Source organism: Phaenicophaeus curvirostris, chromosome 6 (assembly GCF_032191515.1).
Source record: "Phaenicophaeus curvirostris isolate KB17595 chromosome 6, BPBGC_Pcur_1.0, whole genome shotgun sequence".
NCBI lineage: Eukaryota > Metazoa > Chordata > Aves > Cuculiformes > Cuculidae > Phaenicophaeus > Phaenicophaeus curvirostris.
Genome location: NC_091397.1, coordinates 32,341,191 through 32,356,657, shown reverse-complemented (window position 1 = coordinate 32,356,657; position 15,467 = coordinate 32,341,191). Strand labels below are relative to the sequence as shown.

Sequence of the window (15,467 nt, the reverse complement as noted above, 5' to 3'; positions counted from 1 at the left end):
CATGTATTGGCCCTCCACTTCACTGTTATAAATGAACTATTAGAATCTATCATTATTCCCCCTATGGGGACACAGAACAGAAACCAAACTTCCTATCTATGAACAACTCTCACACTTGAGTTTGAATCTTAAGCTTGAGTGTCTTCTATTAAAAAATAAAACCAACAATACCTGTTCTATTAACTGCTGGTCCTTCTACTCACACAAAGATCCATGTAAATCGAGAACAGAATTGCATTGCGTGTCAGAAATTAGTTCTAACAGTAGCAGTGGTGTAATTATGGCCTTCAGTGATGGTGATTCCAGTCTCTCTTAAAGTCAAAGTTCAGTTATTACCTCCAGGACTAAGTTACCTTTGGTGATCTTGCAAACCTGAGTGACATTCTTGCCTTATATACACATGCAACTTTCATTAACTCTAGGGGTAACTGCGCATATTAAGCTATTGGATGTCTTTTTCTTTTCAGTACATATGTTGTACAATGGACCTCTAATTACTGATCAGACTCTACTTTAACAGGTGTAAGCACTTAGAAGTATTTTACTAATTACATTCCATGTGCGAACTATCAACTACTAGGGCTTGATCTTATGAAGAGATACTCTCTTGTGTCATAGTAGTAGTAAATTAATTTCTTTCTCATTATGAACATCAGTCTCTCTGTTTTACTTAGATCACTATATATAATTATCTCTCCAGTGGCATTAATCCCAGCTGAGCAACCTGCAGCTTAAGTATAAAGACATATAGTATCTGTGTGGATGTTTAGTATATTTTTTTATTTTGTTTTTGAGGCACATGATTTTAAAGTTATATTGTCAATATCACAATTTCAGACCCCTTAATCCCTCTGTTACTTGTCACACTTGTGAGGCACACATCACATGTTTCTCTCATGCCAGCTTTCCCAGTGTCCTACCAGTCATATTGACAATGCTATTCTTTTCCTGGCTTTTCTCCATTATAGTTGGTGGATTGAGTTTGGATTTCAAAGTTAGCACTTCTAGCACCCAGCACTGTAGCAGTATTCAGCTCTAGTCTCACTGCTGTGCCAAATGATCCACCGCTGTGCAGTGACTTGCCTTTTTCTCTCTCATCAGGTGTGGGCTGGAGTCCTTCCTCATTCCCTAGGAGTCTGGGGAACCTTGCTGAAATCCAGGGTTCATCTGACACTGTTGAAAGTAGCAGCAGAATAAGGCAATATATATTTGAAGAACAGGCAGTTTGATACCTTTTCAAAGGCATAAATTTTAGTCATTTAAACCACACTTTCCTCTTTGAGCACCCCTAGCACAAGGTGCAGATGAGAGGAAATGCTGCCATATTGGCAGGGAGACAAAGGGGCTAGAGATATTTCTAGTTTCTTTGCCTCTTAGAACCTCTTTTATGCTGAAAGGCTGCTTTCAATCCTCCTAAATGAATGCATGAAATATACATTTAAAATCTAGGACAGAGTTCATGGACAGAGTCAGAGTACATTTCAGAGTACAATTTCTTCTTGACTTGCATTGTCCAAGAGTAGTCTGTGAAAGGCAATATTCAGTAAAATGCAAAGCAGTCCTGCCGTGCTAGCATTTTAATTATGCTTTTATGGTTTTCTTAGAAAACCACTGCCTAAGGCCCAAATATTTTTATTGTGGTTTCCTTTGAGACAGAGCATACTTTATTACATCTTTTTTTCCATGTAACTGCTACTGTGCCCTTAACAAAGAAATAATGTTTAAATAGAAAATCTTTTTAGTTAATGAAATGGATCGTTTGAAGCAATCATTGTATTAAGACTTTACTCTGATTCACTAAGAACTTTATTCTTTTTTTTCTTTTTATGTTGTCTTTCTGGTTTTGAAAAACATACACATGCTTAACACAAATAAAATATTAATATGTGCCAGCCAGTATATGCAAAACCTGGGGCAAAATACATTCCTCTCAGGGCAGGGATATACCAGTTGAACTTCTACCTTCCATTAGGTCTAATACCCCACAGAGTGCTTGGGTGGGGTGGTCTTTTATCCCTTTTTTCCTTAAGGCTTTCAACATAAGAGAAGAGGCTAGGTTTTTTTCAGATCATGATCCCAATGTCCTCAGCAAATATTTTCAACATTTTAGACCTGGCTATGGCTGCAGTAGCAAGCAGTGCAGCACAACAGAAATGTATCTGTAGAGCAGAGCTGTTCATGCTGAGACCTGGAAAGTCCATAAAATGTCATTTGCACACTTGACACTGAAACACATTAATTTAAATTTATTTTCATCTGAAGGGAATGCAGTCCACAGGTCTTGAGACTAATACTAATAAAAAGCAAGGTCCACTAGGTGGAACAACTGTGAGATTTGCTTTATACACGCTCTTCAGCAACAAACTAAAAACTAAATGTACTTTACATGTAAACCTCTACCTTTGTAGGTGTCTGGCTCTTACACAAAACTGCCTTCTGCTGCACGGGGCTCACTGCTTTCATTTATGGCTGCACAACTGTTCTAGGCAAGAGAACTGGTCCATCCTCAAGGTCTCACTAATAGAGTCTCAGCCACAGCATGGAAACTCAGTCAAAGAAAAACAGTCTTCATATCACAGAATCAAAGAATTTTAGGGACTTGAACACACCTCTTGAGATCATCTAGTCCACTACCCCTGCTAAAGCAATTTCACTTAGAGCAGGTTTCACAGGAATGTGTTCAGGTAGGTTTTGAATCTCTGCTGAAAAGGAGACTCCATAGCCTCCCTGGGCTGCCTGTCCCAGTGCTGTCACCCTGATTGTAAAGAAGCTTTTCCTCCTGATGTGATAGAAATACAGGTGCTCTAGGTTTTGTCTGTTTCCACTTGTCCAGTCACTCCTTCGGATATTTATAAGTATTGATAAGATCCTCAATAGAGCACTGTCTGCTTCTTGCAGTTGGAGTAATCCAAGTTTAAAAACAAATGATTTAATGTACTTCGAGTTAAATGAAAAATAGATCATGAAGAAAGAATAATTGATTGGTCATTGCTAGGTTATCACAGAATCATAGAATCACTAGGTTGGAAAAGACCCACAGGATCATGGAGTCCACCATTCCTATCAGTCATTCAGCCATGCCCCTCAGCACCTCATCCACCCGTCCCTTAAACATCTCCAGGGAAGGTGACTCAACCACCTCCTTTGGCATCCTGTTCCAGTGCCCAGCTACCGTTTCTGTGATTTTTTTTTTATGATGTGAAGCCTGAACCTCCCCTGGTGGAGCTTGAGGCCATTCCCTCTTGTCCTGCCCCCTGTCACTTGGGAGAAGAGGCCACCTCCCTCCTCTCCACAAACTCCTTTCAGGTAGTTATAGAGAGCAATAAGGTCTCCCATCAGTCTCCTCTTCTCAAGGCTAAACAACCCCAGCTCTCTCAGCCGTTCCTCATAAAGCCTGTTCTCCAGCCCCTTCACCAGCTTCGTTGCTCTTCTCTGGACTTGCTCCAGAGCCTCAACATCCTTCTTATAGTGAGGGGCCCAGAACTGAACACAGTATTCAAGGAGTGGTCTCACCAGTGCCGAGTACAGGGGGAGAATAACCTCCCTGGACCTGCTGGTCACGCCGTTTCTGATCCAAGCCAAGATGCCATTGGCCTTCTTGGCCACCTGGGCACACTGCTGGCTCATGTTCAGGCGGCTGTCAACCAACACCCCCAGGTCCCTCTCCTCCAGGCAGCTTTCTAGACAGACTTCTCCTAGTCTGTAGCACTGCATAGGGTTGTTGTGCCCCAAGTGCAGGACCCGGCACTTGGCCTTGTTAAACCTCATGCCAGGACTCTGCCCAGCAGTCCAGCCTGTTCAGATCCCTTTGCAGAGTCTCCCTACCCTCCAGCAGATCAACACTTCCACCCAGCTTAGTGTCGTCCGCAAACTTGCTAAGGGTGCACTCGATGCCTTCATCTAGGTCATGGATAAAGACCTTGAACAGGGCTGGACCCAGCACTGAGCCCTGGGGAACCCCACTTGTCACTGGCCTCCAGCTGGAGTAAACTCCATTTACCACCACTCTCTGGGCCCGGCCATCCAACCAGTTTTCCACCCAGGAGAGCGTTTGCTGTCCAGGCCAGAGGCTGACAATTTCTCAAGCAGAATGCTATGAGAAACTGTGTCAAAGGCTTTGCTGATTTCCCGGAAGACCACATCCACAGCCTTTCCCTCGTCCAGTAGGCAAGTCACTTTGTCATGGAAGGCGATCAGGTTAGTTTGGCAAGACCTGCCTTTCGTGTTGACTGGGCCTGATCACCCGGTTCTCTTGCATGTGCTTCATGATAGCACTCAAGATCATTAAGTCCACTTATAGTATTTTTTCTGGTGGGGAGCAGGGGGTTTGCTTTTTCTATAGTTCATACCTCTGTGACAGAGGAAGTGGATCAGCTAAATCCTTGTAAAAAGTGCTGTATCGTATTTAGAAGAGAAGTGCAATATTTCCACTATTTTTTACATGAGGCATATGTACAATGAAGATAAAACGATAAAGAATATTTTCATATAATAGGATTAAGACATAAAGAGGGCTGCTATGTTAATTCACTTGCAGAGCATCTTGTGCTTCTAACCACCAGCAAAATGGAAGTGTTAGAGGTGCTGATTTAAAAGTATTGCCAAATGAACAAGAGAAAGCTATTTTAGTATACCACAAGTAAGGTGATAAAGCTAAATCACCTCTTCCCCCATCATATGCTTCGAGCTCTAAATAATGCATTGATGACTATTAGAGAACATGCATCCAAACACCTGTTTGGATGCTTGACTCATATTTAGGTCCCAATTTGTCTGAGTACTTAATGATGTGCATGGCTTTTATACCCTTGAGTGATCTGCTACTACAGGATGCTTTTAATTATTCCTGTTGATTCAGAGCCATGGCTAGGAAGCTTGTCTCAGGGATTTCAATGTCAAAGTTACATTTGATTTTTGGTCAGCAAATGTCAATTTACCTGTAGTCACATGGAAGTTTTTTCTGCTTTTTGTATCTGCTTTTTCTTACCAGCGTAGCCCTCCACACCATGTTCTGTTTTATATGTAATTAGTTATTTTGTTTATGCCAAAGTAAGTGTCCAAGTTGGATACTTGTGAGAAAATCTAGGAAAATAAGAATTAGTTTATGCTCCTTTTCTCTGAATGCTTCAGTGTTATGAAATATAAAGTTACAGATTCATTCTCCTCCCCTGTCTGGAGTACATAGTTATTTTATTTTTATCTATTATTTACCCAGCATGAATGTGCAAAACTACCTCTATCATTCTTTTCTAGGTATCTGAACTTGTTTAATTCAAAGGAAAGAAAAATCCAAGGAGGTTACATGCTGTATTCTTTTCACAATCTAGCCATCTAAATAATAAATATACAGTAAATGTTATAAATATTTGCATTGATACAGAAGGGCATGAAATTCAAAAAGGCTTCCCAAAGATAATATATCTGATATGAATAAATGTGACAGAATAATAGTCAAAAAACCAAATAGGTTTAACTTTCATAAGACAAGATGGAAAGTTCTGGTTAGCTCATTTAGATCAAAATATTAAGATGCTGAGCATAGAAAAAGAGTAATAATTCAGTGCAGAATGGTATCTGGCAGGTGACTGTGAAAATGATAAAAGCTTCATGAGTATAATGTTATTTCTAAGAAGTTTTATTTCTTTTTTTTTTAAAAAAAGAGGAGGAAGAAAAAAGAAGTATAAAAACTTTTCTAAAAAATTTTGGAAGTGTCTTATACGTAATGTGTGTGTTAGATAAAAAATAGTTAAATTACCAGTTTCAGTAATGTATGAAAGCTAAGAATGGATCAGGTTTTGCATTAGCATGCTTGTACTTTTAAGCAAAGGAAGTTATTTGTGTTCTGTGTACTCTTAAAGATGCAGATAACTGTTTTAAAGTCTAAAAGATTAAGATCTATTGTCTGGATATGGGCCACAATGCTGTATAGTAATTATAGTGGTGTCAGTTACAAAACAGATAAAGCTAGATGCTGATCGGGAAAGAGTTTTGAGGAAGTTAGGACTAGTTGTGCTAAGTAACTGATGTGCGGCCATGGTCAGTTTCTTAGTAAAGATCAGTCAGAGTCTGTAGCATTGTAGTTGCATGTGTTTGTTGTATTTTCAATTTACTGCACAAAAGTATTGGTTACAGAAATAGGAAAATTACATACTTTGGTTGGATTTTTTAGAATTCATCCTATATATATGAGGCTAGAGTTTTTCTTCTGGCATTAACCTGGGGATAAACTCAGTATAAATAAAGTATCAATGGTATGCAAAATTTTAGCATGGATCCAACTTACTCATCTTAAAAAAGAACCCTTTGCTTAAACATGAGGAGAAAATTTGTCACAGCTGTTTTCTTTTTGTTGGAGAATAGAGTTTTTCATCATTAAAATTCATTCAAGGACTGCAGTTGTCACTGTCTTAGCTTACTGATCACCTAGATAGCTGAAAAATGAATAAAACTAAAACTGAAAAGAACTTTTCTGAATCATAAATCCTAAACCCGATTACATAGTCAGATAGCTTATTCCATAAAATATCTAAAATATTACCATAGGAAAAGCTGTTTATTTGTTTTTCAGTTTCAAAATTCAATTAGCTAAACATAGAAAAGCACAGCTCTTGTAATTACATCTGAGTGTTCTGGTGATTTTCTTTTTTCTGATGAATATTAATAGCATATATTGCTGTATATTTGAACACAGCTGAATATTTAAAACTAAATATTGTTGTCTTGTTTTATTACAGTCAGAAATATTTGTGTAAAGTTGTACTGAATTAGTGAGGGATTAGGCAGGAATAGCAACTACAACACCATTCTCAGATGAAACTTGATACTGGCTAGCTAAAGTGAAAGCAGTTATAAACACACCTCTCCCTCTGCCTTCAGCTTCAGACAGGATGGGTCTTGCCACTAGCAGAGAAACTTTGACTGGATTTATGGATTCCTGGATTACAGGGAATCCACACAGTCATTGCTGAATACCCATGAAAGCCTTCTTGTTTTCAGCACCTCTGAGTTCATGTGTCTGCTCCCTGTTCTGCTCTTAAGTCTCCCCATCCTGAGTACCAAGGGCTTCAGCTCCTAGTAAGAATTTTCAAGAAATTACAGTATAAAATATTTACTACAACAGCGGGAACTGAAGACCCATATGCAGCCTTACATTGCTTCTGTACTTCACGGAGTGCTAATTATACTATTCTTTCCCTAATTTATTCTGAAGCATTCTGAATTCTGAATTTTGGGTTACAGTCATATATATCCAGATTACAATGAAGTTCTGTTCTGATTTAGTAGGTGTTACACTGTTGACTTCAGAAGAATTTTGTCCATATGTATCAGCAGACTGTACAATCTAACACTCATTAACTGCCACTGCATGGCTCAGTACCTTCTACAGGAAGCTTTGATCTCACAAGATTAACCGTAGAAGAATTTGAGACTTTTGCTGCTATAGTTTTCTTCAAGGCAAAACTTGACCAGATGTTATCTTTTCAGGTTCTCCATTATGTATTAAATACTTGTACTTTTTTGGTATTCGTTAACCTAGTCTTTCTTCCATATCTGTAATAAGCAAAACATCTGTTTCTTCTTGTTCAATCAAAGTATCTACCTCAAGAGTCCTGCTTCTAAAATACTGTTATTTAAATAGAAATCCTAGGTAGGGAGGATACATTCATTAATAAATTGAATTTGCATATGAAAACAGCTTTTCTAGAACTTAGTATGGAATTGGTGGTTGCAGCAGTATGTTGGTATTTTTTCTCAATTTGTATATCACAGAGTCACAGTAAAAAAAAAAAAGAATGCAATTCATTATATATATCAGCTCAGATAAGAGAGATTAAACTGCAATGAGAAATCATTATTGTGCATTTGGGATGTTGTCCATTCTAAACTTTCCAGATGAAAATTCTTTTAATATAAAGAATCGTATTCTACTCTGAAGTCTTGGTTTACAGAAAGATCTTAGTTAAGCTTGACTTTTTAAGTGCAAGCAGAAATAATTCCTCCATATACATGAGGCACGTAATAAAATATTCAATAAAAACACGTCATGCAGCTGTACAAACTTATCCTCATGGGAGAACATATCATGTATCTCAAAAATAATTTAAGTGCCTGAAACAAAGCATTATCACATTAGGAAAGGAGGGCTGACATTGCTGCCTCTAAAACACATGTAAATAAAAAATAGATAAAACCAGTTGCAGAGATAAAAGGTGCTCCTAGTTAACACCACTGGGGAGCAGAGTTTTGTAAAGACAATAGTGAGTACCTGCTGAGTGCCAGTAAGCAATCCTCATTAGCATTCATAAGTAAACTCCATGGAAAAATGTTGCAGTAAAAGGTTTTCTAAGCAAACATAAAAATGCACTTGAATTTTTGTGGCAACCTTGAGCCAGAACAGTTGGAATGTTACTGTCATGCTGTAAAGTTCCATCGGGATGGATAATGCATGTAGCTAAGAAGAAGGCAGCCTTAAATTGTGATCATTTTGTAGTCAATATAGTGAAGAGTTCATAAAGCAGAAGCAGGGTGATCTTTCAGGAAACAACAGGAACAATGCCAACTTGTAAGGGTAAATAATTTTAATATAGGCAAAATACAAGTCTTTTTCAATCATGCCTCTAGCAAGCAGCTTACAGACAGCAGCATGTCCCCTTAGTATATTCTGGTAACTGCTTCACACACAGAGAGAATGGATGGAATTAGTTTTTGCTGGAAACCTGCAGCTCTTCTCGTGCTCTGATTTCCACTCAATCTGTTCAACATATCCATCTGCTCTGCTGATCTATCTTTCCTTGGTCTACTTCTTGCCTTGAGGCACTGCAATGTTGTTTTTCTGTGTGGTGCTAGTGAGTTTGGGGTGTTTTTCCCTTCCTACACACAGGTAGAGTATACCACAGGTAATGGCTAGAAAAGGGTGCTGGCCTCTTCTCCCAAGTGACAGGGGACAGGATGAGAGGGAATGGCCTCGAGCTCCACCAGGGGAGGTTCAGGCTGGACATTAGGAAAAAACTTTTCAGAGAAAGAGTCATTGGGCACTGGAACAGGCTGCCCAGGGAGGTGGTTGAGTCACCTTCCCTGGAGGTGTTTAAGGGATGGGTAGGTGAGGTGCTGAGGGGCGTGGTTTAGTATTGATAGGAATGGTTGGACTCAATGATCCGATGGGTCTTTTCCAACCTGGTGATTCTATGATTCTATGAAATTCAGTCCAGCAGTAAGAGAATCCTCGTGGGAGATGGACATGTTTGGAGGAACCCTCTGGAGGTTTTCCATTTCATGTTTGTCAGGGTGGGAAAGCTCATCTTCGAATATGATAGGAATGGCAGGCTGACATTTTCTGGCCTAATGTCATATTGTTCCTTGAGTTCTGCACTGTCCCTTTTTCCAGAGAGTGCTTCATACGTACCTCCCTCTGGACTCACTGCCGAACAGCTTGTGCTACCATTTTCATCCGTCATGTCTTGGTAGACAAGTTTTAACTTTGTCCAGGAGCCTCTAATCATTATTACTTAATTTGATGCAATACTGAAAACCCAGACAAAAGAATCAATTCAATTTTTTTATGTTAGGTCATGTCAAGCTAGAAAATTGAGATTTTAAGTATGTTCTGATAAACTTAAATTGTAGTAACATGCACTCCAACAATTTTATTTTGGAACTCAATAAAAAGATGTATTTTTTTTTCTTTTCTGAATTTATTATCAGTAGAAATTCATTTTATCTGGGTTGTAATTGTATGTTTTCCTGTTTCTCCTTTGTCAAATGTAATGAAAATGAAAAAAAGATCTCTTAAACAGAAAGGAAACCTTTCTCATGTTTAGCATATTAGTCTTTCATCTATTTTCTGCCACTTTATTCAACATAACGAATATTACAAGACTATCCCAAGGTATAAAACTCCACATGGTCTTGCATATTAAACATGTGGAAGCAGTGGGAAAACAAATCGTTGAATGCTTAGGTGTATCTGTTACCCATTAATATTATTCTTTGTTGAGAGAAGAATTACGCATAGATGAATTATTTTCAATATTTTGAAAGTTTACCTTCCATTATACTTGGGCTGATATTGTGCATCCTGCTTAATTTAGAAACAACTTATTGCATTGGTTTGTGTTTCCTTTTGGCAAATGGCATTTTGCTAAGGTGGCTTAGCACCTTTTTCTAGGCGGAGAAAACTTCACTTGTAAGAGGTTCTATAATTTGGAATTTGCTTTTACTAGAGTGTTTGCTACATAATTGGCTGACCCAACATAACCTGCCTTCACAGTAATGACTAGAACAAACTAGTACTGTACTTTCTCACAGTTCTTCAATGGCACCTTAACATGTTAGGCAAGCTGGCTTCCTGCCACCTGCTGGAGAGAATGTAGGAAGTATATAAATTCCGTTTTTTTTAAAAAATCTAAACGAGTGACGAGATCCACCTGCCTCACTGCTATCAGTATTGGGAGGATGGTCTTTTCTTAAGGTTGCTCTTTAAAGAGATATTAGTAAAATGTAGAATATGGCCTTTTAATGAGAAAGTTGAGTAATAATATCTGTAGTTTATATGGTTATAACTGACAGCATGGATATCTTGGTAGTTTTAAGACTTGTATTTATGAGATAATTTTATTGTTTTAGTAACAATTCCTTTTACAACAATGGCTTGTCACACTTAAATGATTTAATTTCTGCAATAAACTTCATTAAACCTTACATAATAAGCCTGGGACAAAGACACACAAAACACTTAAAGATTACTGATACTGGAGTAAGTAAAATGTTCCAATGTTTTTTGTTCCTCATAGGCTCTGGTCTCAATGATGGGCAGTGGCATGAAGTCCGATTGCTTGCTAAGGAAAATTTTGCTGTCCTCACCATTGATGGCGATGAAGCTTCAGCTGTCCGAACAAACAGCCCTTTACAAGTTAAGACTGGAAAGAAATATTTCTTTGGAGGTAAAAAAATATCAAATATCTGCTTAAAGTGCCATTGTCTTTTAATCTGCATAATAGAAGTGAAGCTCAGGATGTACTCAATTTGTGTATGTCTTAATGTGACTAAACTGTACTGCTCATCAAAAAGTAAGATACGAAACTTAATTTCACTTTTAAGATTTACATCTCTCATCCAGAGAACCCAGAGAAGTCTGTTGAAAAGTTTATCTAACTTGGAATAATTACTCTGATTTTCTCTGAACATTTCAGAGATTATTCTCTGAAAGAGGAAATTTCCCTTGGTGGTTTACTTAAATGCACTGAGAAGAGAGATGAACTTAGCTTTTCAAGTTTGGAATCCCAAAGACAAAAAAAAATATCATTGTTCAGGACAGGCCTTAAACTTTTGCTGATATCTATCATGATTGTAAGTAATTATGAAGCTGTCATAAATTGAAGCCTTAGGTAGTTTAGTATTTCTGTCTTTTGACAGTCCGTGTACTAAAGGCACTCTTGCAAATTGTAACTTGGATATTTATTCCTCTTGCTCTTCTGTGTTAGTATTTATGAAAATTAAGAAAGACAATCAAAACTCTTGGATTTTTTAAAATATATAGCTAAATTTCTATATTAAAAAGCCTATGTAAGACGTCAATAATATTTTTGAGACAACACTGTCTTATAGGGGAAGGTAATGAAGGGTTTTTAAACTCAAGCATAAGTATTATTTGTCATACAGATAGCCAAGTTCTTTTTCAAAATGTTCAATTTAGCGATGACTTCAGTCTTGTTCAAGCAGAATTCTCAGTGAGCTCAAATGCTAAGATCAAAAAAGAGTTTTAAGTTGTACTTTTAAGCATCCTATATGTTTGAGGTTGCATATGAAAGCTTCAGGCAGAGAACACAAATTTTAAAACTAGACTTTATCAATGCTGAAAACTGACTTTTTTTCAAAATTATAAGATGCATATCTAATCAAAATAAAATATAAATGTGACACTATAAATAGTCGTAACATTAACTAAATGATAGAAAAGTTAGTGACATATGAAGTACTGTAAGCAGAAAGGGAAAAAATCCTTTCAAGGTTATTCTCATTTCATTATCTCCTATCAGTGGAGTCATTAAAAATATATATGGAAATTAGTGTTTAAATAACATTGCAAAACTAATATATAGTTAATTAAAAATAGATTCTAATCCTGAAGATACTGATGGCACACACTTCCAGGAAACACTGTGGCAATGATAACACAACCCAAGACAAATATTACCAAATTAAAGTTGATCTGTCACAAGAGTCAGACTTTTTTTTGCTGCAACATGCATATTTTCGAGTATCCCTAGTTCAGCTTGAAGTTTTTTTTAGCATATTGCCTCAAGTAAGAGTTAGAATAGCCAGTTGCCACATATTTTGTCGTCAAAACACCCTACCTTCAGTTTGTCAGAACAATCTGAGACATTATCATTAAATGACTTTATTAAGCACACATAAGAGAAAATGAAAAGAAATGCCATACATAATGCATCCAATGTTAAATTCTGTTAATTTTTATAGATAAAATCCCCAGACAATTATTACATTTCTGGAGAGAGTTTGATTGATTTTGTCTGAAAAGTCTTTTACCTCTGACTCCTTTATTGTGAGGGACAGATATCTAGCTTCTCCAGGTCTCAGTCAAAATACAGGTTGATTTGTTGTCATTTCAGTTGGATTCTGAAATCTGCTTGACTTCTAACGGTTGACATGTACTTAATAATTCCAGCAGCTTTCCATAAAAAAAGTGTGCATGTAGATATTGTTCTAGTGGGATATTAAAGTCAATCAGGAATTCCCTAAAGTGTCATTCCCACATCTGTTCACAGCAAATACATGGTCGCCTTGCATAAGCTATGGGGATTTTAGTTTTCCTTGTTGCCTTTTGTAGTCTGAAAGGTCTTCTAAAGGTGTCTGAAAAGAATGCAGTGTTCTAACCTTGTGTCCATTTTTTTTTCCTAAATAAGAACTATGTGGTTTTTGCAACACTGTACTTCTTCATTGCAACTGTTTTAAGCTCTAAACTTGAGGAAGATTTATTTCTGACTTGGATCTCAGGAACTTTTTTATTTTAGTATGCCCCTACATTAACAACATGCTATATGTATGTTAGTTATTTTACTATGTATACCTGTTAATTAGAGATTACTGCATCTGATCTTTACATTCATGATCTGCATCTTATAAAGTGAAAGTGTATTTTCATTCTATTCCCTCTATACCTATGTGTTCCTCCTGATTTTTCTTTCTTCCCAGGTAATGGCTTTTAATAAATAATACTTGCAAGAAGATAATTTAGAGATGAGAATAGTGGGGAACTTCAAATATTTGCACCACTTGGTAATTGTCATCAGAGAAGATGTTTTCATTAGTTTTATTAGGAGTAAGTTCAGATAAGAAAGTATGAAATACTTTTTTCCTGCAAATATGGATAATTGGTTAGGAAAAAGACAAATGCCTCTTGAATGCAAATAATCATCATGGTTTTCTGCAAGCTGCTAGATGGCTAGCAGAATTATAAATTCTTTAGTTATAATAAATTTTAAATGTGAAAAAGATTTCATTGCTAGAGATCTTAAATGATTGGTTTTAAAGGTAGTAATGTTATGGTATTCATCCCATCTCACTGCTGTATTTCTTGACCTTACAAAATACTGAGAAAGTTCAGTCCATTGAATTTGTGTTTGGAGGCTTTGTACAACATTTCTAGAAGGCTCTGAACACGTTTACTCTTCTTATTTAAATTTTCCCATTTCATCTTTTAAAGGGATACCACATGTATAAAAATATTTTGGTTTTCAGGCTTTTCCTTTCCCTGATTTCAGAGAGTGTCTCTTCATATTTGGGGTTTCTGGTGTCAACATAGCAAAGATGAGCTATAGCTAATGGTGTTGCTTGTACTAAAGATTTAAAAGTTGCATTTTAGCACTGCAGTACAATATTTTCTCAAAAATATCTTGGAGAATTTAAAGAGAAAAGTGGTTACTATAAAATGGATAATGCCTCAAAGTAGTAAGGCAGACACTAGATAGAACTTCTTCTGTGAAAATAACTGCAGCTTTTGCTGTAATAGAAGTACCACATATTTGAATGTAAATTTTTGAGGTAGTGTTTATTTTTCAGAAAAAAATGATAACTTTCATGTATTGTGGTCATAACTTTGCACTGGATATTTCCCATTACATTAGATTTATAATAAAATAGACTATCAAAACAGGGAACGGATTAAAGATTGAGTGGGCAAGGAGAACATTAATATGCCAAATGTAAAGACAAAACATTGCAGACAATTCAGATATATCAAGCTGACTTTTATGCAGATAGGTTTGCACTGATGTATGAAAAATCCTTTATTTTACTCACTGTATTTTGATTAGAATTTGGTTATGACTTTGTCCAGTGTAAACTACATAAATAATAATAACCATTTTGAGAAATTTGTTATTTTTTGAGAAGCCAGACCTGACTGACACTCTCTTAGTTTCCCATAAAACCAGTTCCTAAGTGTGTTCTTATTATGCCTTATATTATTCATTAATTTGAATAGAAATGTGTCATTGATGACAACAGCCAGATATTTTTGACGTATAGAACAATATTTGATTAAAAGAGATGTGGAAATCAGAATCTTTTGTGACTTCTGCCCATAGAAATAACTTTTCTAGTTTTGAAAAATCAAAAGTAATTCATAAATCATAAGAGGTTTCTTTATTTCTGTCTGAGAATAAGTCATGTTCAGTGCTACTCTCAGCACTACTGAGATCCCCCCAGAGGACAGATGGGGATGATGTTTTATTCAAGCCTAAAGAGTTAGGAGGAGCTGTGTTAAGATTAGGCTATTCTGTAGATTGTGTGAATGCGTGCTGGTGTATGTGAGAGAGTGGGTGCTAATTGCCGATTACCCTTCCCTATAACTGTTCTTCTCTCCCCACTGGTTTTATTTTCCTTCTCTTTCTCATTTTGAATTCAAGTTTTTTGGAAAGAAGTGAACTTCCTTTCTCTTCTAAGCTCTAGAGAATGATGTTTCTTTGTTGTTTCCAATTATCTGCATAAAACAAAAAAGCAGAACAGAGAAAGTGAATCACAGAGTGAAAATGAGTCCATTAACCTCATTTGCACTGTTGGAGATAAGGGGCTTTTGTGAAGCATCCTAAGCTTGCACCAAACCACCTAATAGCTGCCTAGTGCCCAGAGGAAATATTTGATTAGAGAAGTAATTTTGACTGGTTTCTATTTTAAAACATTTGGTTTTAATTCTCCTTTTCACTAGCTTAAGAATAGGAGAGTTTGGATGATAAATCTTCACTGAGAACAAAGATATGCAGTGAGTGTCTGTCAATCCACCGCACGCTGCTTTTTCTGACAAGCAAATTGAATGGACTCTGCACTAAGTTTCCTAGAGGACACCAGTCTAGGGCATATAGAAAGCCCTTCCTTGCTATACAACGGTACAAAATGCACTCCACATGGAGTCTTGTTCCTGGAGTAGAATTCCTTTGTTTCTGGTAGTG

General features: G+C 36.8%; 1 protein-coding gene across 1 annotated transcript in view; it reads left to right on the top strand.

The window, feature by feature from the left end:
• The window catches only part of CNTNAP2 (contactin associated protein 2), a 1,119,128-nt gene that overhangs the window by 601,074 nt on the left and 502,587 nt on the right, over positions 1-15,467 (top strand). The window contains exon 9 of the mRNA XM_069859729.1: positions 10,791-10,940. Within this exon, the coding sequence (XP_069715830.1) occupies positions 10,791-10,940 (150 nt within the window). The remainder of the gene's footprint in view (positions 1-10,790; positions 10,941-15,467) is intronic.